Source organism: Brachionichthys hirsutus, chromosome 20 (assembly GCF_040956055.1).
Source record: "Brachionichthys hirsutus isolate HB-005 chromosome 20, CSIRO-AGI_Bhir_v1, whole genome shotgun sequence".
Taxonomy (NCBI): domain Eukaryota; kingdom Metazoa; phylum Chordata; class Actinopteri; order Lophiiformes; family Brachionichthyidae; genus Brachionichthys; species Brachionichthys hirsutus.
In genome coordinates this window covers 740227-762751 of record NC_090916.1, presented here as the reverse complement: position 1 = coordinate 762751, position 22525 = coordinate 740227, and the positions used below count along the sequence as shown (strand labels likewise).

At 45.8% G+C, this 22525-nt stretch overlaps 2 protein-coding genes across 2 annotated transcripts in view; one reads left to right on the top strand and one right to left on the bottom strand.

Moving 5' to 3' along the window:
• The window catches only part of nt5dc1 (5'-nucleotidase domain containing 1), a 39470-nt gene that overhangs the window by 3623 nt on the left and 13322 nt on the right, over positions 1-22525 (top strand). The window contains exons 3-7 of the mRNA XM_068753923.1: positions 120-191; positions 286-395; positions 535-614; positions 702-783; positions 19368-19542. Of these exons, the coding sequence (XP_068610024.1) occupies positions 120-191; positions 286-395; positions 535-614; positions 702-783; positions 19368-19542 (519 nt within the window). The remainder of the gene's footprint in view (positions 1-119; positions 192-285; positions 396-534; positions 615-701; positions 784-19367; positions 19543-22525) is intronic.
• On the bottom strand, positions 1377-5616 carry col10a1b (collagen, type X, alpha 1b). Its single transcript, XM_068753648.1, has 2 exons — positions 5502-5616; positions 1377-3250 (listed from the first exon to the last, which is right to left on the bottom strand). The coding sequence occupies exons 1-2, from the start codon at positions 5614-5616 to the stop codon at positions 1377-1379; spliced, it is 1989 nt and encodes a 662-aa protein (XP_068609749.1).

Genomic DNA, 22525 nt, shown 5'->3' with positions numbered 1-22525 from the left:
CCGGTTAGAGAGGTGCAGGTGTGGACCTGCAAAGGAGCAATGCAACAACATGAACCTTTTATTTGTTTATGCTGAAATAAGGCGAGGCCGCTCGGTAAGCAGGTGCTTTGTGTGTCCAGCTTTAAAGGACTCGTGGTGGATCTGGAAGACGGGAACCTTGTGAAGCTGGCTGAAGATGGAACCGTCTTCCGGTACACTCGTGACTCAAGAAATGGCCACTTCCTTTTCCACTGATATTTAATGTGATGTTATGAAAGTTTTTTTTTTAATTTTTTGCCTGATTAGAGCGACGCACGGAACTGATGATCTCAGCACGGAAGACATCGTCAAACATTACGGTCCAAAAAGAGAGTGGAAGCACTTCAACAGCCTCAACACGTCTTTCACCAGATCAGGTATTACGTCTCGATCAGCTACACACTCGCTGGTTTCCTCTCTTACTGACAATCAAGTCGGCTAATGTGCATTATCTGTGTTTCTTCTACATTAGCTGCCATTAGATTTCACTAAAGTGCTTATTTGTGGTCCTTGCAGCAAAATACTATTTCTACGACAACTACTTTGACTTGCCTGGCGCGCTCCTCTGTGGAAGGGTTGTGGACATGCTGCATAAGGTAATCTTTGATCAAGCATGTCGCATATTGCTTAGATTTTTCACAAATTCTTATAATAAAGTTATATCTCTATGTTTTTATGAACAGCGAGGCAATGAGGTGAATTCCGACTTTTGGAAAGATATGGTTGCAGCCATCGAACACAATTACAACACATCTGCGTTCAGAGGTAGGCTTTTTTTTTTTTTTTACACCGTAGCAGCACAAAGTACAAGGACAAAGTACACACACACAATAAACCGTGATTTTCTTTCTCAGACTCAAACTTTTATTCCATGTTTTGGACATTAAAATGGTTTAAATCTCAGCACATCCAGCGGGACAAAAAAAAAATGCAGTTTGAATCTCTCATTGTGTTTTGTTCTGATCAGTGCTTCAATCACACGTAATGCAACACTTTAGTGTCTCTTTTTTAATGTATACTACAAGAAATACAAGAGACATTGAGTACAAAAGCAATTATAACATGCTGTTAATGTTACAGGCACCAGTTACAGTTTCATTCGATGTCATGTCATGTTTAAACCTTTGAATCATATATTTTTGAACTTTAAACTGGATTGATGCCTGTCGGTCAAATCGTTTGGAGGCCCATTGAAGACTTTTAGAAGTTAAGATTTCTACAAAATGGTTAATGCTGTAATCATTGCATATTTTTTTTATTTATTACATCTCAATGAATAAAAAAAAAAAAAGGTTATCCATTTCTCTGTGTCGTTTGATGTTTTATAAGGTGTTCAGGTTTATATTTTTAATTCTGAATCACGTAGAGGCAATCAAAAACCCAGAGAAGGAGCAATGAACATTATCTGCTGCAAATATACCATTACTGTCCTCGTCGGGGACCTGGACATAGACCCTGTCACCGGGATGCAGCAGAAGGACAGTGCTACCGGACACCTGATCCAGGAAGCCCTTATTGTACTCATCGTAGCTGAAGAGCACTGGATCGTCATTTTTATAGAGGGCTACCAGTGCATTGGCACCGTTCACATGCATGTGGTAGGTGAAGTAGTAGAGACCTGGGACTTGGCAGTTGAACACACCACTTCCGGCATCATAATGGTGCTCACCATTGTACAGAACCCGGTCGAACTGAATGGGGGTTGCAGCTGGAGGGTATGCCATAGTCAGCACAGCACTGAAAGCAGACATGGGGGCCTTCATCATCTCATGCGACATCACAACCTCATGGGATTTGATTGGCATGCCCTTCTCATCAGGGTAAATCATCTCTCCAGGTTGACCAGGTGGACCTGGAGGCCCGGAAGGACCCGGGAGACCATCTTGTCCTCTGGCACCTGGAATTCCAGGTGGACCTTGCGGACCAGAAATTCCTTTTGCTTGGTAGCCTGCAGGGCCAGGTTCCCCACGTGAACCTGCGGGACCTGGATGGCCCTTACTACCTTGGGGACCTTCTGGGCCTCGGAGACCACTTGGTCCCATAGGTCCTGGTCTTCCATTCTCTCCAGCTTTGCCTGGTGACCCTGTTGCTCCTGTGTGGCCTTTTGGTCCTGGACCACCATTTGCACCTGAAGGTCCTGGGGCACCAGAATGACCTTGTGCACCCTTTTGACCCTGTGAACCAGTTTGACCTGGAATTCCATGAGGGCCTGAACCCCCGGGGGTACCTGGTTTTCCAGTGAAACCTTGATCACCCTGATCACCTTTTACTCCTCTTGGCCCTGGTGCACCTACCATGCCAATGACACCTTTGGGTCCTTGTGATCCAGCCTCACCCCGGGATCCTCTTGCACCCTGTGGACCAGTTGGGCCAACAACACCAGGGGCACCAGTATGTCCTGTAAATCCAGTTGGGCCTGGCTCTCCTTTCTGACCAGTGGTTCCTGTAGTACCAGGAGATCCTCTGCCACCTGGGTTTCCAGGCTGACCGGATTTGCCAACACCTGGCATGCCAGGGGAACCTGGCCGACCAGCAGAACCCTGTGGACCTGCGGAACCCATACTTCCAGGCATACCTGGGCTACCATTTTGGCCAGGCTTCCCTGTCGCTCCTATGCCTGGAGCCCCTGTCTGACCTTTTGACCCTGTCATACCCATTGGTCCAGGACTGCCAACTTTTCCTGGCATGCCGGCCTTGCCAGGTTCTCCAGGATAACCAGGAGAACCAGGTTTACCTACTCCAGGTTTGCCTGGCATACCAGATGGGCCCATTGGTCCAACTGGGCCTGATGGCCCTTGAGACCCATGAACTCCAATACCTCTGTCTCCTTTCATGCCAGGAAGACCAGGAATACCAGGATGCCCCTTCAAACCAGGCTCTCCTCTTTGTCCCATTGCCCCGGGCATACCAGCTGGCCCAGGTCTTCCAACAGAAGAAATTCCAGCGGGTCCAGGTGATCCACGTGAACCGGATTCACCTCTGGGACCCATTGATCCTGTTGCACCAGGTGCACCTCTATCACCCGGGAGTCCAGCGATACCTGGTTTTCCAGGGCCACCTGGGGAACCAGGCTTGCCTGATTGAGAGTAGCCAGGTGGTCCTGGAGGTCCTTGTGGTCCTTGGGGTCCGCTATAACCTATACCATTCTCCCCAGGGGGTCCAGGTGGACCCGTTGATCCAGGCTCACCTTGAGGACCTGGAGGGCCGGGATAACCCTCCTGACTTTTGATGGCTAGGGAAAACAGATACAGGTGATATTATTATCATTCAGACAATATGCTGCACATCATAATTCCATGGGTATCTCTCTCCCAGATCAGATTCACTTGGATATGGGGAACTGTTGGACAAATGATACAGACACGACTATCCTTCCTTCTCCCAAATGAAATTACAAACGGGATTGTATAAAAAAAATAGCCTCATTCAAAGGTACCCTGAATAACCCAAGGTTCGGTAGGCGCCATACGACCACAGTGGTACTTTAAAGGACAACTCCCTATGATTGCAGGGTGGGATGTGGGCTTTCCCCCAGGCTACTTGTCACCACTGGTCTGGGGAGATGTCCCTACTACCCTACTACCCAGTCCAACAGCCCCCGCCTGCACTTCATTGCACCCTTTCATTTCTTGCATTGCTTTTGGCTGTAAACGTTTAATTAGTGGTCTGTTCGGTGTCAACATGATGTTAATGCATTAGCTGCAGCACAGAATGACGTTTGTGGGCAAGTACATCTAAACATGCTACACTGAGTAGAACATTAACTCTTTGAGTGCCAGCCATTTTCAGCTCAGCTCAGCTCAGAATATTCTTTACAATGACTATGCAAACGCTGGGCCGACCACATGAAAGATTAAAGTCTCTTCTTTCATCAGGAAGAGAAGGAGTGTGTTCCTACCATCTTCTGTTCTGGAATTATTGGCTGTTGAAGAGAGGCGGATGTCAATGTCAGGGTTGGCAGTGAATGTTTGGGTTATAAGAAACGTCTTTAGACGTTAATGGCACTGAAAGAGTTAACTTGTTACGTCACTGAGGGCTGGTTTCTGCTATCTGCGTTTATCACTACAACGAACATAGATATAAACCTGCATGAGAAAAAGAAGGGAGGCATTGTTTCTTTTGGTTCTCTTTATTGATGGTGTCCCTTTGCTTTGTGTGTTTGCTTTGGTTATACAGAGGACGGCAGTCTGAGTATAGTGAACTTTGTCAACCCCAGCTGGTCACAATTATCCTCTCTCTTAAATTGTTTGTCAGGTTGACGGTTCGAGAAATAAAAACACAACTTGATATTTCAGGCATTCTGTCAAAAACAAATAAGGACTGTGTCTCTAATTATAGCCACCAAGTTTTAACTCTGTTAACTTTGTTTGTGTGTTTGTTTGTTAAATGTTAGCAGCATTATATTTATATCCAAAGTTATCAGCAGACTGTTTGGATGCGTGTCAAGGAAGAAGCTGTTCAATTCTTGATTGGCTCTGGATTTATGCCCTTTATGTCTGACGCTCTGTGAAAGGCCCAAAGGACAAACCGTCCCAGTTTGATCTGGATGAAGTGGAAATTTACATTTTACTTCCTTACTGTTGAAATGTCATAAAACCTTTTACATGAAGATAATAACTGGAATTTGGATTTGGTTTAATTTGATTAAAGAGGACTGTTAAGGATGGACCTTCAGGTATGCACTATACCCCTAGAGTTGAGATGAATTGATGTGAATCTCATGATAAAGAGATAAAGATCACTAAATGCAGGGCGTGCATTAGAACAGCACCAGAGCTTTGCATGAATAAAGCTTTGTGCTCAGAGGACGTTGTAATTCTACATGCTTGTGTGAAAGTCGGTCGTCTTGTCCTCGTTGTTCTGGCTTTCGTCTTTTGGAAGGAAACTTTCTCAGCTACAGGGTGACTTCCTGTGTATTTGCGATTGATTGTCTGATTTACTCTTTGGTATAGTGAGAGCTTTTCTGTGCAATCTGAACTTGTGCGGTGCGATTTTAATACCACAATGCACTCTGTTTGGGCGTGCCTGCGCTGCTTTGGAGATTTGTCAAATGTGAGCTCTAATTGTCGTCTCTGTTCTCTATTTTTTTTATTTTTTTTATGTCAAACCACACCATAACCTCCTCTGAACCGAAACGGGAGAAATAACTTCCTCTGAACTTGAATTGTGTTCTTGGGCTACACATCATCCTGGCAGCTACCGCACGACCGCTGCGCTTGGCTCAAGGATTTCTTTTTGTTTGTTTGTGCAGCACGTGAATGCCTTTTTGCAGCTGCACCTCAGCACGGACTTACAAACAGCTGCACACATTCACAGCAGTTCAGCCACAGCCTGCTGCAGGCCACCGAGACTTGATGACAGTTTATGGAGGAGCACGTCTGCATGAGCCAGCGGGCTGCATCAGGGAATCGTTCAGTAAGTCTCCTTTGTCATGTTCCCGGCCGCCTGTTCGGGTTCACGATATTGAGAAAGGTGTGACTCACGTTGACTTTTGACGGAATAGGAAGACTTGCCCTTCGGTGCACGGTAGTAGCTGCCACCCGTTACCTCAGCCGACGCGAGGAGGATGAAGAGGACGCTCGTCACCATCAGGTCCATCTTGTGATGCAATCCTGCGAAGACAAAGCCTGTCGATGAGAAAGGTCGTCCTCGTCTCCTGACCGCCATGCAGCAGCATTTAAGAGTCTCGTTGGTCCCACAAAGTAAAAGTTTAGCCTGTGAAATCTAAAATCAAATGTTTCCAGACAATCAAACAACCAATCTTAAAACTATCTCGAACACACGGCTCAGTGCACCAGCAGGCTGCAGCTGGGAGTCAGAGAATTGCCACCTTACCAGGAAGGCTTATGCTCCGGGGAAACGGTGGGGGGGCCGGGAGGCTGCGGTCCTGCTGCTGTGCTGTTATATCCTGAGCCGTGGAGTCTGCCTGTCTGAGTGGCGGCTGCTGCCTCTCAGGGCACCGGGCTTGATGTATTTATACTGAGGAGGCTCCTGCTTTACCGAGGAACTACCTCACATGGAAGACCCTCCCTGCTGTGATGTCATGTTTAATAACGGGTGCCATGTCCTCAGGGTAGCGGGCATCTTCATTGAGTTCCGTTTGTCTCTGTGCAGCAGCAGCTCGGGATCCTTACGGAGATGATTCCATCAGTTAGTTTCTCTGTTTGTCTCGCCGATCCTTGTAGCACGCGCTTCAAGGTGATTGGACCGTTCGGGCGAGGACTCAGAACTGGTTTCATCCTGCTTTGAATTTTTGTAAGCACAAACACATTTTCGAACTTTGTCAAAATGAGGTGTGGCATGTGACAGAGTGTTTTGTTTTTGACCACTAATATTTCCGTCCTGTGGGAAGGCGTGGTCCTGATGACGCTACACGCACCAGGCTGCTATCTGATGATTATTAACTGGATCCACGAAAATTGTCATCTGTAATATTTTGAGTTGAAAGGAACCCAACTCACAATCAGGTTGATCTGTGCTCAGATTTAAATGTCCTGCGGTGAAGCTGCTCGTGATGTTTTCAGGTTTGTGGTCCGTTATGTTTCTCAGGTGTTTAGTTTGCTGCAGGAGCCGCAGTGCAGCTTTCGGACACCAGGAGGCAGCAGCGAGTCGTTGCTCCGCCTGGTTGGGGGTTTTACACATCTCCAGCAAGGCCTTTTCCACGTACATGTGTATTACATGGATATTTAATGTCGACTGACAGAAACTTTGTCCTGTGCTAGACCTATATCAGAATGTATTACTTTTCAATACACTGATATAATGTGATGCAGTACCACACTGTGATGCAGTACACACTCATGCAGTACCACACCGTGATGCAGTACTACACCGTGATGCAGTACACACTGATGCAGTACCACACCGTGATGCAGTACACACTCATTCAGTACCACACCGTGATGCAGTACTACACCGTGATGCAGTACACACTGATGCAGTACCACACCGTGATGCAGTACACACTGATGCAGTACCACACCGTGATGCAGTACTACACCGTGATGCAGTACACACTCATTCAGTACCACACCGTGATGCAGTACACACTGATGCAGTACACACTGATGCAGTACTACACCGTGATGCAGTACACACTGATGCAGTACCACACCGTGATGCAGTACTACACCGTGATGCAGTACACACTCATTCAGTACCACACCGTGATGCAGTACTACACCGTGATGCAGTACACACTGATGCAGTACCACACCGTGATGCAGTACTACACCGTGATGCAGTACACACTCATTCAGTACCACACCGTGATGCAGTACACACTGATGCAGTACCACACCGTGATGCAGTACTACACCGTGATGCAGTACCACACCGTGATGCACTACCACACCGTGATGCAGTACTACACCGTGATGCAGTACACCCTGATGCAGTACTACACCGTGATGCAGTACTACACCGTGATGCAACGAGACACAGAAGATGATGTAGCTGGATGGATGGAAAACTACAGAGAGAGACTGAGAATAAACACATATTTTAGGGGGGGGGGGCTTCTGTATCATTGAAAGTGTCGGTGGCCATGATGAGTTCTGAGCTGTCGGCATCCTTGGTAAACTTGTTGGATTAAATGACAGAGTAGTGGTGGTTGGGGGGGGGGGGCAGCACTGCAGGGCGGTTCTGGTGTCAGCGAGGCGTCGCTGCTGTTTAGTTCATTCAGAGTCTTTGTGTTCGACGGTGAGGTTTAACGTAAAGCGCCACTTAGACTCACACGCTGCTTCCTGCTTCTGGCTCTGCTCGTTCTGTGTGTGGGAACGGCTAGTCCGTAGTGCACGTTCTGCATGGGGGGGTGGGGGCAGCGTGGCCAGTGTTTCAGCCTGAGGGGGGGGTTATCGGAGGGTCTGCTGTAACCACTGCGTTGGTCCAAACGGCTTAACTTGCTGCTGCACTTTGTGGACCAATGAAGCAACTTTTTAAAAGTCTAAATCATATTTAGGGGGCGTGGCAGCTTTCCATAAAAGGTCACTGCAGATGACTGCTGTAGGAAGTGATTATAAGAGCTGATCGATCAATAATAAATCATCATCTATGAGCATCTTGATGTATTCCAATAATAATAATACTAATGAAATATTAACTCTTTCAGTGCTGTTCACGTCTAAAGACGTTTTTTGAAACCCAAACATTCACTGCCAACGCTGATATTGAAATCCGCCTCGCTTCAATGGGCAATAACTCTGGAAAGAAAGATGGAAGGAACACACTCCTGATGAAAGAAAATACTTTAATCTTTCATGTGGTCAGTTCAAGAATATTCTGCAGGGCTTGGAAAATCGAGAAAAATGCGCAAAAACAGGGGCCCCCAGGATATAGCGGATCTGAAACTGGCTGGCACTCGATGAGTTAAAACTGCAACACAGAAACTCCCTTTGATCATTCAGTGCCTGTCCAATACAATAATATGAATAAATTATGACAGTAAATTGTCCGATTTTTAGACTGAGTAGTTGAGCCTGACTGAGTTTCGTGAATAATAATGCAGTAATAATAAATGTGCTTGTTGTGTACCACGTCTATTTTATTATGTGTATTTTTCCCCATTTGGTCCCAGAGATTAGAGGATGCCAGGGTGCCTGAGAGAAAGGAGAGTATAAGTACAGCTTGACGTGGTCTGCCTGCAGAGACAAACTAAAGATAGTGTTCGAGCTGGGAAGTGACGGTGGCTTAGATTCAACGTTTTAATAAACCAAATCTGCCACTAAGAGGCACTTCCAGATTTATGAATGGAAGGACTGAAGCTGGACCTCCGGGCTGATTGTTAGCTGCAATTACAGGCTGCCGGAGACAAAGATCATGGTTGGACGACTCGCCATCCTGAGGCGAGCTGCAAGTCAGAATAGCAACAAAAAGCTGTGGATTTCTGTTTCTCTTCTTCTCATCGTGGTAAAATATTGTCCAAGTCATTACGGAGTTTTGGAAAGGCTGGCCTTGCGAAAGCCAGACGCTGAATTATTGCGTGCTTGTTTAGGCGATGGGTTACTTTAAAGTCAATGATCTGAATCAAAGCTGAGTGACTGACTGACCAGCTCATAATTAGCAGCTTTTACAGGGGTGGTGCTGAAATCTGTCCCTCCCAGCTGCTGAGGATCTTTAATGATCGCAGACAATGGCACATGTTCATCTCCTCACTTTCGAGACCCAAAACTATCAAAAGGCGGCAAAGGATTCTTACAAATATTTCACAAACAGGGTTCAGTGAACCGTAACGACAATGCAACGCTTAAAACTTTTCCTTTAACCTTCAGTCAGTCAGGTGAGAAGACAAAGTACTTGATGTACTCGTGAAAGTATTCTAGACGCAGATTTGTTTTAACTTCAAAGCTAAGAGTATAAAAGTCATCTTGCTACGCTACTTGGAGGATCAGGCAACAAACGTCTCGGCAAACTGACTGCAGACACACAATTCAGTGAAAAATGTCCAAAATGATTCCCTGTTTGCTAAATGACGCGGGTCTGGTGCAGCATGCAGCCATTAGGCCGTTGATAGCATCAGCGCTACATTCAGAACGACGCCAACCCCTCCTTGGCTTCCAAACTCTCTCACACACATCAAAGAAGCATCTCTTCCAGCACCAAACGGCACCCAGCTCTGCCAAATCTAAAACATACGGCTGATCTAATGTCGATAAATGCATTTGGTGTGATGCTCTGAACGGGCATGCAATGAAATATCAAAACAATCCAACCATGCAATACGCATTTACAAGTAAAAACTACAAGATCCTGGTGGATGATTCTAATGTTTATAATGAAGCTACTTCTCTGTAAAGGAGCATCAGAACGTCCTGCCTGTGCCGGCTCATTTACGCTGAATAAAGTCATTATGATGAAAACCAAGTTAGAAGTGCTGAAGCGAGCTGAAAAATGTGTTTAGCAGCCACACACACACACCCAACATATTATGATATGATCATTGTGAATGTTTGAAAAGGAGAAAGATATTCCATTTCTGACTAAATGTGTGACAAAACCGAGGAAGCCAACCTCCTGCCATTAGTTCTGTTTGGGATCTGGGAAATAAAGCAAGTCCATGTTGTAGTGAATATTACGGACGCCGCGGGGGGGTATTGTGTAATCGCCAGATCTTGATGTAAGGACATGTTGGGAATGTTACCAGGAACAAATGATTCAATTCTGGTGATGATCCAGAAGAGATTCTGGATCACTTTGAAATCTTTGTTAACATTGTCAATGGAGCGTCAAAATTTGTTCCTCGATATTTCGGTTGATTATTATTAGATGTTTATGGAATTTAACACAGTCATGTAGGGTGGGGGTCTCTATCTCACCACTGAATTTTCTCCGCATCAGATCCAGAATGGAGTCAGGAAAAACTTTATTTAGCATTAAACCCCCATTTATGGATTCAAGAATCAGTTAAAAATACACATCAACTCTGATTCACTTTAACTTTTCATGGTTGGTGTATAAAGATACCGAGAACAACCTAGAACCTTTTGGTGCTGATCCAGATCAGCATGTGGACGGTGTAGATCCAGTTAGGAGGGGAGCGAGCTGCTTGGAGGAGGTCTGAGCTCTCTGAGAGCTTTTGGAGTTCTTAATGTTGTAGGTTTCACATACAATCATCTTCTTCTATGGCTTCCTCACTGAAGCCTCCAGATCTTAGGATTTAATGCTGAAGCTCAGTGGGAGCTCGTCAGTTTTGACTAATGCAGAAATCAAGCCGATGCTCTTCTCACATTGCTTCACCTGCTCCTCCATGATGTTTTAGCAGCACAGCATGCAATGTGCAGGCCTGTTGATTGAGCGACTGACTGCGGAGGCAGGTGGCGCTAGTGGCAAGGAAAGGTGTTGGAGGCCAAACCCAATCTCTTAAAGGCCACCGATGCCGTCATGTTTATGGTCTTCTGGAAGGAGCAGCAGTGTTTAACAAATTATGCAGAGTCCAAAATTATTATGGGACACAAAGACGGAAACAAAGAGAGCAACTCTGACTGCCCCGACAGACGCCAGAGGCCCCGGGGCCCTCGTCTATTTTCGACATTCTGTATACGTAATTATCCCATTACTGAGTAACATTTTGAAGTGAAGTCATTCTGACCCGGTACTGAGAGGTCAGATTTGATGGCACTGATTTCAGATTCTTTGTGCGTTCCTTTCACATGGCTTCAAAACGTTCACCGTCCCAAACCGTTCCCTTCCTGACTCAGGGCGCCGCTGTACTCATTACAACGAAAGTTATTGAAAAGGTTTTAGAACTGGATTTTGTTTTTTTGGTGTGATTTTGTGAAGGTGAAATTAGAAGTACCATTAAAATGCCGAGTTAAAACTGATCGCAGTCCAAACATAGGCGAACATTAGAAGAGTTTCTTTTAAGCGGCAGTAATAGAGGGCAAGAATTGTTTTTATTAGGTCCATCCTATTTGTGCATCGATGCTGACGTGTGGCCCCGGTTTTTGTGGTCCGTGGTGTTCTTTGATGTATCAAGGATAGCCTGAATTGATCTCAATGCCAAAAGCCAAAGCAGCCACCAACAAACCACTGCTACTCTATGTACTCTACCGTAAACCTTTCTCTACACTAGTCTTCCCGTCTGCACCAAACAGAACGCAGAGTGCTATTAGTTGTCAGATACCTTGAGTTTTCCTTGTAAAAATGGTCAAGTAGGGAAGTACTTGTCATGGAATTTGATTTGTGTTCAGAGCGCCCCTGATCAGCTCTCAATGAGCTGCAAATTCAATGTCAAATGGGTTTGTCAAGCATGTTTGAGAGAGAGTGAACACAGCGAGCTGAGTCATCTAATGAAAACAGGACACTTACATTAGCTGCATGGCTAACAAAGCCAGGACACTTACATTAGCTGCATGGCTAACAAAGCCAGGACACTTACATTAGCTGCATGGCTAACAAAGCCAGGACACTTACATTAGCTGCATGGCTAACAAAGCCAGGACACTTACATTAGCTGCATGGCTAACAAAGCTAGGACACTTACATTAGCTGCATGGCTAACAAAGCTAGGACACTTACATTAGCTGCATGGCTAACAAAGCCAGGACACTTACATTAGCTGCATGGCTAACAAAGCTAGGACACTTACATTAGCTGCATGGCTAACAAAGCTAGGACACTTACATTAGCTGCATGGCTAACAAAGCTAGGACACTTACATTAGCTGCATGGCTAACAAAGCTAGGACACTTACATTAGCTGCATGGCTAACAAAGCTAGGACACTTACATTAGCTGCATGGCTAACAAAGCCAGGACACTTACATTAGCTGCATGGCTAACAAAGCTAGGACACTTACATTAGCTGCATGGCTAACAAAGCCAGGACACTTACATTAGCTGCATGGCTAACAAAGCTAGGACACTTACATTAGCTGCATGGCTAACAAAGCCAGGACACTTACATTAGCTGCATGGCTAACAAAGCTAGGACACTTACATTAGCTGCATGGCTAACAAAGCTAGGACACTTACATTAGCTGCAAGTTAAGAGATTCTGTCTCTTTGCCTGCCCCTTGGAATCTGTCTGCCTGTCTATTCGGATTACCCGGTTTGTGACCCCAGTAACGAACAATCAAACTCTGTTTTTGGATTCCCCATCTACTGTCGTGCATTTGAGTTCTTACCTGCCTTGGTCCGTGACAAGTTTATTCTACCGTAGTTTATTATGAGGTCAAACTTGAAAACCGTCTAGAGAAAGCTCACCTGACATCTTCTGGCAACCAGGAGTCTTTTTAATGTAGGACTGTACTTCGTCATTCCCATAAATGCTCTGACCCAAAAACTTCACCTGCTGAATGTTTAGTTTAAATTACTAATGTACTACCAATGAACCCAAGTTCGGGTATATAAATGTATGCCTGAAAAGGTCTGGTATTGTGAAAACCAGTGCTTATCAGCCCCGGTGGTCTGCCCTAAATATCCTGGGATCTGTGTGGATCCAAGGATATATTTTTTTTGTGGGCTTTTCTCCTTGCTCAGGTCTGTTGTTTTTGTCGGTTTAAATTTTATTTTAGGTGTTGGGCTGGGAAGGAACCCTGAGAACCAAGGGTGGGAAGGCTGTGCAAGGAAGTTCCAACCCCCAAAAAACAGTTTCCCTCCATGGAAATGAAAAAGGAGCAAGTCAAAAATAGCATTGATCTCAAACATCTACAAACATCTTTGGTTTCATTTTTACCACAGCTGATGAATGCATCGCATGGACGCAGGATAAGCTGTGTTGCTTGGTATTAAAACTTAATATGTGTTAATATACTGTACATGTTCCCCATCAAAGAATGGATCAAAATCGGCTTATTTATCAGTTTCAGTGACATATTTGTAAAGGATCATGTTTCCCTGAGCAGTTAAATACAATTTTAGCAGTTAAATACAAACAAAATCAAACACTGCAAACTTTTGGCTGTGCCCAGGCATGCTAAGTCTGTTGGTTCCTGCTATTCCACATATAAACCCTCCGTGTCTACAACGGTCACAGTTATATGGCCTTGATTATAAAGATGTTTGTTTTTTACTCATTTCGGATAGCTTGTGGGCTTAATTTTTGGGGTAACGGCCGGTCACCTATCACATGAACGAGACCTGTCAAGAGGGACCGCTGGTGTAGATGACATCTCGTGTGTGTGTGTGTGTGTGTGAGTACAGTGATTTGCATATGACAATTAAAGGTTTCTTTCTTTCTTTCTTTCATCCATCCAGTGTCTGCAGAGCTGGGATCCCATTTTATATGGGATGATCATGTGTGAATGTTGGCTTGTGTTTGAAGTGTTCATTCCTACTAGAAAAGAAAAAGAGCAGCACAAATACTGGACTTTCATCCCCTGAATAAATGCCAATCCCAGGGAAGAACCGCCTCATGCATCATGTAGGGAGCCGTCTGCAGGATTGTAATGACCGTTGGTTAGATGACCTCACCCAAACCTCCTCTATATGATAATTACTGGGAGGACAATAAACCCACATTCACCAAGATGAAGTCAAAACAGGTTTTTTTTTTTGGGGGGGGGGGGGGGGGGGTCATTAACTTTCTGTATGTGAACAGCAGACAGTCTGAACGCCGGAAGGGCAAGACCGGCAGCTGCCTGGGCCGATAGGGAGAGGTGAAACAAGTTTTTATATCCAGTGTTGTTTTTAATAAACCAATGGATTTGGCTTTGTAAAAAGAAATGAAAAGTTATTTGCACTATGCACGTGTGGAATTGGAGCAATTTGGGGGAAAAGCAATGGCTAATTTTCTCACTTAATTGGTAAAGGGACATGTGCACTGGTTTTATGGTAATCCTGCAAATCCAAAATATGGTGGCGCTAAAGTCAGCAGTTTCATTTCAAGCGTGGTATTAAGCTTTAAAAATACCGAAACGCGCTCATCAAATCCACCACGTCTCAGACCGCTCTTTGACTTCTGGCTAAATTGACTGCTGAGCTTGTTGAGCAACACAAAGTGACTGCCCTGGGCTGTCTGATAGCCTGGCTGCTCTCTGGACGCAGCGGAGGCTTCTTTAAGCCGCGGTTAGTTGTTTTATCCTCCACACACAATAAAATCCCTTTGCAACATTTTCCTCTAATCCCTCTCCAACAGGCGGCCTGCTTTTACAGCGCTAGCGACCAGCGGTCTGCACTGTCACATAACCGTTGGTACTGAATCAGTCCCAACTTTCAGACCTCCAGCCGGCAGAGAAGCTCGTCTTAAACGACCTCGTGGCGCATGTACATGCACCGTATATGTCGACGTAGCAACTGTACGTGTTTTTATTGCTTTGTAAAGATTTGAGTTAGACAGTGAAGTCATCCAAGCCACAAGCCCTGAACCTAAATTAGTGCTTAAAGTGGCAAGTTGAGTTAATTAGATGTCTTTTTAAATGTGCCCACGACGGCCGCATTGAAATAAATGAGACATTCTCTTCTTGAGGTACGTGTCCAGAGGGATGAACCAGAACCTGAAGTATTTATACCATGTTGTTCTTATGTGGTCATATTCTTAGTTGTCTGTGTACATTTGTGTGTTGGTTAGTTTGATTGTTAGCAGGAATTCACAAAAAAGATTAGGGCATAAATGCATGACACTCGGAGTAACCCCGAGGTAGAACAATCCTACTTGCCTCTTTACGTTTCCAGTTTCGCTGCAATCATTTCAGTAGTCTTTGCTAATTAAGGTCAATTTCACGAACGACGCAGGATTGATTGGATGGTTTAATTGAGCAGTTTTTGGGTTGGTAATAGAGAACAGACCTACTTTCTGTCAAATTTTGATTGATTTATGACTTTGACCTTTCCGGACGTCCCACCCCCTGCCTCCACCTCGTGACATTAACTAAACCGACAAGTTTAATTAGTTCCGCACGGAGCACTTAGATCGCGCTAGTAATACGTTTAATGCATAGAATGTAACGGAAACACTACGCAAGTGGACCGAACCGAACATGCAGAACCGAAACGGTTCAGTACATCCACGTGAACCGTTGCATTATTTTATTCATGTCACATGCCCTTTAGAACTCAGGACCATGCAAGAACAATAGATAGCCCGGGTGAGGGCGCGCCCAGGCCATCATTAGAGCCGTAGCACCAGCACCACCTACTGGTCAAAGTCAGTGTCTTTGACCGGAGCACCGGCGCCGGTTCCCGGTAACGGCGGTGCATTATTACCGTAACACCAGGCATAGACGACAATAGCGGTCGTGGAAAGAGGGTTAAACTTTGTCAGGTCGCAAGGTGGAGGCAGGGGGCGGGACTTCCAGAAAGGTCAGTCATAAATCAATCAATCAATCAAATGTTGACAGAAAGTAGGTCTAATATTCTCTGGTAATGACCCAAAACTATCAAATATTTGTGTATGGGAAAAGTGATGTTTTTTCAAGCTATATATTTGGATGTGCTAAACTGCATGAGGCCGACTTTCATGATGGAGCTTGATGGTTTTTTTAATTGCATGTTGGTTTTCCCAAAGTGTTCAGGAAAGTCAATATTTACCTTCAGCCATCTTGTCTCTGCCCTCTGTCCCTGAGGACAGAGCGACACGTAAACACGACGGAATCCAGCAGTGAGCTCCAGATGCCACTTCTCCATTTCAATGTCTCAAAGGATCTGTTTGCTTTCTGGGTCCCGTTGTCCTCCTGGGTCCTTTAGAACTTCGTAGCAGACGTGTCGGGGTGTGGATGTACACAGTTATGTCTGACTTGCTAAATGATCTCTGAGTGATGCCGGCGATTTGATCTGTTTGCTCTCAGATAAGGTCGATTTCTGACTTGCAAGTTCAAACACAAATATGCCGTCCTGTAAATAATGAATCCTGATGAATCAGCTTTGCCATGTGGAGGATGTAGAGTGTCACGTTCACGGATGGACTGATGGAAGCACTAATCATATGTAAAAAAATATATATATTATATTTGGGGGGGAAGAAACAATGAAGCTAGAAGGAAGGGATGGGCTGATGAAGCAAAGCCCGGCAGTGAAGAGTGGAGCAAATCTGGCGTAGATTTAATGTGTCTGACAGCAGCTTGGTGAGTCTTTAACGGTCTGCCTCAGTGTTTATGTGCCTCTGAACAATGTAATGAACTTGATCTTGGCAACTGTGCTCTCTCTTTCTCTCTCTCTCTCTTTCTCTCTCTCCCCACCTCTCAGATGTTTACATGGTATATGCAAGGTAAACGATTGTTTTTGTATTGTTGTTCCTCCTCCTACGAGGAACATGACTAGAAACTGATCCCAGAAATAGTGAGTTCCACTCCTTTGACAAACGAGGCCATCCGGGCATGGGGCCCAGCCGCAGGCCAAGGGGCCTTCAGGGCCTTCAATCACAGCCAGAGGGTGCAGAGGCCATCTTTACTCGCCGGACACGGCCGGTGCTTCTCGCTGGGCATTGATATGTGTGTCCCGAAACACGCCGTTTTATTGGATTGTTTCTCGGCTCGGTTCTGACAGGACAGCGGAGGTCATCAAGGGGAGGTCATGTTTAGGCCACGTCAGAGTTAGAGTTATTGACTGTGTGCAAAGTTACAGGGTGGCTTCAACAGCAAGTTGGTTCATTCATTCATTCATTCATTCATTCACAACTCCTGCAACCTCTGATTCTGCGTGGGTTCCTTTCCCAGCTGACTTTGGGTGGGAGTTTGAGCCCCAGCATCGTGGCCGTGGGTTGGATTCCATTTTATGTCATATATCTTTGTATCTTTGACTGGCCTATCCATTGAAGGCAAACAGACCCTCCCCCCCATTCTAACTGACATTAGTTGGAATAGGGGGGAGGGAGACTTGGGAAAAACTGTCTGAAGATGCCTTGAAAAACATCCTACGGCACACACACACCTCCTCTCTCTGTATCGGCATGGCCTCGTCCAATTTTAGGTAGTTCATAGATTCATAGACCCTAATGACAAAGTGCCTAACTTCTACCCTCATGCTCCACCAGACTGTCCTCGATGTCACTATTCCCCAGTCTCTTTGGGACATATGTTTTGGTCGTTTCCATCTTTTATTCAGTTTTTCGATCCCTTTCCGCAATATCTGGTAAGACGCTTCCACCGGATCCTTTAATAGCCATATTTGGGCGTTGTTGGGGACGAGTTAGGGATATCTGGCCCCCTTCGTTGCATGCCCGCCGCTTGATGATATTGAATTAGACGAGTAAAAGTCATCCTGCTTATATTCATTGGATTAGGGAAGTAATGCAGGGATTAGAATTGGAATGATCTTGTTCAATATGTACAGTACCGGTACTGTATTTTATTAAATGCTGTATATGTGTTGTAGTACATGTAATCTTTTACTTGTTTTATTGCTTATTTTGGGCATTATATCCACGATATATGGATGTTCTGCAAGTAAATCCACACAAAGTGCACCGCGACAGAGTGAGGGGTGGCTCTATGTGCTCCTCTGTGGAATCAAACCCATGTCCCCGTTTGTGGACCCGTTCTCCAGTCCTTTAAGCTGTGGGTGGTACTTTTCTGGGCCCAGCGGGACCACTTTGAATCTCTCCAGCGTTAAACATAGCGAGAAGGACGGCGGAGAGGTCAGTCGTTGTTTATCCTCTCACACACAGGCGCTCTCTTCGCCTCCCTCAGCTGACCTCCCTGACTGCGGGTAATGAGGCAGGACGTGCTCTCGACTGCAGGGTCCCAGCGGAGAAGCTGCCCCCCCCAGAAATGAAAGCAAAACGATGTTTAGCTGAATTTCTAATGAGCTGTAGGTGCAATTAAAACTTCTGAGGAAACATGTTTGGAAATCAGAAGCAGATGTTTAGATCTGGGACATTTTTAACAGTGTGAATTCTGAGCGCTTGATTGGACTCTTTGCTTTTGTTTTCTTGTGTTTGTCGTCATCTTCTGGTTAAAGCCCCCCACTGCATTTTGAGTACCCCCTCAAGGTGGTCCTGTGTTTCCCCACAGGAGGGCAGCATGTCCAAAGGTGTCAAACGTTCACTGCAAGACACTGAAATTCATCGCCCACATTTGTAGCATAACCAGATGCTGTGTTAGCACCCAAGACCTTTTTGTGCAGTATCAAGAGTTCACAAAGACTTAAAGCACAAGTCATCAAAATGAAATGCATTTGCTGCATTGAATGCAAATAGAAAATGTCAAACATCTCTCTCAAGACCTAAAGTCTCTCAGTTTGAATTTCAAGTTTTCCAACATGAGCTTTGGGATTGGCCTCACCTTCTAATTGTTGCATTACTTTTCCAACACAGCTCTAATTTTATTCAACAAGGCAATATTCAAATCAATTCTCAAATCAGCAGAGAGAAAAGGTTTCACCCCCTGAGCTTAAAAGCTGGTTGTTCCATCCTAAGCAACAATAACTGAACCAAACCCGGTTAAAAACAATTCTTGGTGAGGTGTTCCTCCACATGACTTGTGCTGCTCCTTGGCATGGATTCTGGAATTCCTCTGGGGAGATGAACATTCTTTGAAAAGACACTCCCTTGTATGGAGTTTGAGGCAGTTATTGTAACACTGGACCAAAATGTTGCATAGTTCAACCAAGTTTAGGCCCGGGGGCTGTAGAACCTCCTGCATATTGTATATGGTGCAGCCCATGATTGCCCCATCTGCCTCATGTCACCCAGCCGGTCCCGACAGATGGCCGCCCACCATGAGTCTTAGGTTCTGTCCAAGGTTTCTGCCTGTTAAAGGGAAGTGCTTCCTTGCCTCCGTTTGCCAAAGTGCTTGCTCTTGTGGGTCAAGTTGGGTTCTGTGTTTCCCTGCAGGTCTTTCCCTGCTACTCCTGTAAAGTGCCTTGAGATGACTTCCTGTCGTGATCTGGCGTTATACAAATAAAGTTAAATTGAATTGAATTGAATGTCTTTGAGATTAAAGCTCATTGTTTAGCTGGCCTTGTATGTTTGTGCAGACGATGCAGGAACGTACTTCCCCAGCGTGAAGAGGGACCCGGGCCGGTTCCTGCAGCCTTGCTCTGACTCGGTGAAGACCTGGCTGCACAGCATGAAGACCGCGGGGAAGGTGCTCCTCCTCATCACCAGCTCCCACAGCGACTACTGCAGGCTTATCTGCGAACACATCTTGGGGTAAGGCTGCTCCGGCCACAGGCTGATCACCATGACAGTCCTCGTGAGATCAATGAGCCCAGAGTCGAGGCTGACAGGTTTCCCACTACTCACAACATTCCTTCCTGCGCTCAAATTTCATCAGTCATTCCTATGGGCAATCTTAGCTTGCATGTGTGATGTGAGTCACAGTACCATCATCATCATCATCATCATCACAGTGCTGTACACTCACACAGCCTTCAACAGGCAACATTGAACTTTTCTTTTGTTTTTACTTAGTACTGAAAGTAAGTACTAAAAGTACTAAAACTATTCATATCAGTGCCTTAAGTGGGCCGGTACAGAGTACTGGGACTTCTAAAGATATCCCTTGAGCGTACCGGCACTTCTCCAAGCGCCAGTACGTAAATGCATTCTCATTTGTATTATTTAAATAAATATAATATGCATATAGATACATAAAAACCTGCTCAATTAGATCATGGTCTAATTTTGGGTCTTGGGGATCATGCTGCACGGGGAGAGGAAGGGTGGAGCTGGTGCTCATTAGCCCAGCAGGCTCTGTCTGACTCCGCCCAGCTGCCCTGGAGCTCATATACACAATATTAACTCTTCCAGTGCCAATAACGTCTAACGACGTTTTTTCTAACCCAAACATTCACTGCCAACCCAGACACTGAAATCTGCCTCTCTTCCCGTGTCTGCGTGGGTTCTCTCCTGCTAAAAACATTCTATCCATCATGTTGGAACCACAGTGACACATTTGACGTTGTGGAGATGCAACAGACGGCCTTTCCGCCTGGACAAGCCTGTTGTCGTCTGAACGCTGGCGTCGCACGTGACTGCGTTTGCTGCACAATGTGGGGCTTAACTGATTTTTATAGCGAAGCCTCTTCGACACTCTCAACCAGGCAGCATGAGAGACTTGAAAAAACATCGTGTCCCTGCTGCTGCTGTGCTTCAACAAACATGTTATTTTATACTCCTCTGGCCTGGTTAGGTGATCTGTTTTTTTACTCTTCATACTCAAACCACTTTGTGGTCCAGCAGAGACCCGCCCCCCCGCCCCCAACACCACCATTTCCTGTTAAGCAGCACACAGCCTGGCCACGCTCGTTGTTCCTCACCCTGTTCCCCTGCCGGCTCATTGCCTCCCCTCTTTGTCTGTGACCTGCAGAACCACATCGTCTCACCTCCAACGAACCCCAGCGGTGCGCCGGTCTGTGTTTGCTCAAAATCAGGTTCAAATCACAGCTTTACCAGGTTCAAGGCTTCTGTTGCACCACTGCATGAGATGAGAAGAGATAAAATAAGATAAGATAGAACTTTATTAATACCGAAGGACATTCTGTTTCCAGGTTGCTCCAAAGAATTACAGAAAATAAAAAAATAAAAAATATACAAGCACTGAACAGAGTAAAGATCACAATATGAAATTGTTAGGGTTATTGTTTCGTTTTCATTGTCACACAGTAGAGTTTTTAAAATGGAGGACGCCACGAGGGTTTCTCTAGAAGAATTCCTTTTGTCTCTGATTTATCGAAGGGGGTAGGGATTTTGCAAATACCTGAGAACCGCCTACTTTCACCGGGTTAATAAAAGGTCCCAGAGGACCCGGTGGGGGAGGGTCTTTGGTCGCGGCTGCTGGGCGAACAAGGCCCCTCCCAGCTGGTAAAGTATCGAAGTTTGTCTGCCTGATTCATTTTGTGTGCGTTTAATTATTTCTTACACAGGGTGTCAGGGAATTACCCCGACATTAATGGCGAAAGAACACAAAATAGGTGAAAATATAAATATAAAATGTCAAGCAGTAAAAGTAAGTAAAGACCAGATTGTGTAAAATCATAGTGACCACGATAAAGTCCGTGATGAACAAAACTGTGGTGCACATGGTGATATTAAAGGGTAACGAATGCTAGCTCCTCCCTGCAGAAAGGGGAGGAGTTATACAATGACCACCGGGAGAAAATAGCTCCTTTGGCGCTCTGCTGATGCTGATCAGGTTCCTCAGCATCCTCCTCTCTGCCACGATAGAAGCTGCCTTCCTGATGAGTTGACTTAGTCTGTCCACAGCCCAGAAGACGACACTGGACTCCCCCTCCCTTCTTCTTGCCGCTCTCACTGCGACTCCTGCCCCCCCCCCGCACCGATTGAAAGCCAGCCACGCTCACAATAGAGTCTGGCATGTCGTCGTCTCCTTAAAGCACATAAAGGAGCTCGAACGCAACACGCCGTCGCTCCTTGCGAGTGATGTTAGCTCCTCCATCTTATTCTCAAGCGATCTTACGTTTCCCATAACAACGGAAGGAAGGCATGGACGGGATCTCCTCTTCCTAGGCCGTCGTCTCCTCCCGGCTCTGCGGCCCCGGTATTTCCTCCTCGGTTCTGCACCTCTCTGGAGAAGCCCGTCATTGGCCGGCAGCCGCTGCTGTGTGGTGAGGACCGCCGGCCGCAGGCCAGCGGCAGTCAGCTGTAAGAAGTAGCACGACAAGGCCAAAGCGGTGCGACAGGATTCTGCTGGCTTAAAGCCAGAAAGCTTTCTGGAGATTATTATTAGGCCCGAGCGCCTATCCTAGGCGTAAGGGGCTGTTGCTTTTGCAACGCAGAAGACAAGTTGACGAGCGTAGCGAGTCAACCCTCGGCATCCAACTTTGCCATGCTGTTGAGGACGACCAACACACCCACGCACACACACACCGACACTCAACAGCACACACACACACCCCGACACTAAACAACACACACGCACACACACACCGACACTCAACAACACACACGCACACCCCGACACTAAACAACACACACGCACACACACAGACACTAAACAACACACACACACAGACACGCGTTGGCGTGTTTGTGTGTGTTAAGTACTCTGGTGTGTGTGTGTGTTAAGTACTCTGGTGTTAAGTACTCTGATGTATACATGAGGAGACCCACCTTTTGATATTTTGGAAATGCGAGGAGTTTTACTTTTACCTCAAAGTCCTTTAATACAACT

Excerpts from the sequence above, each read along its gene's own strand:
- col10a1b (XM_068753648.1), bottom strand. The coding sequence starts at position 5,616 with ATGGACCTGATGGTGACGAGCGTCCTCTTCATCCTCCTCGCGTCGGCT. Across the intron at positions 3,251-5,501 it reads CTATTCCGTCAAAAGTCAAC|CCATCAAAAGTCAGGAGGGT; the intron begins GTGAGTCACACC and ends TGTTTTCCCTAG.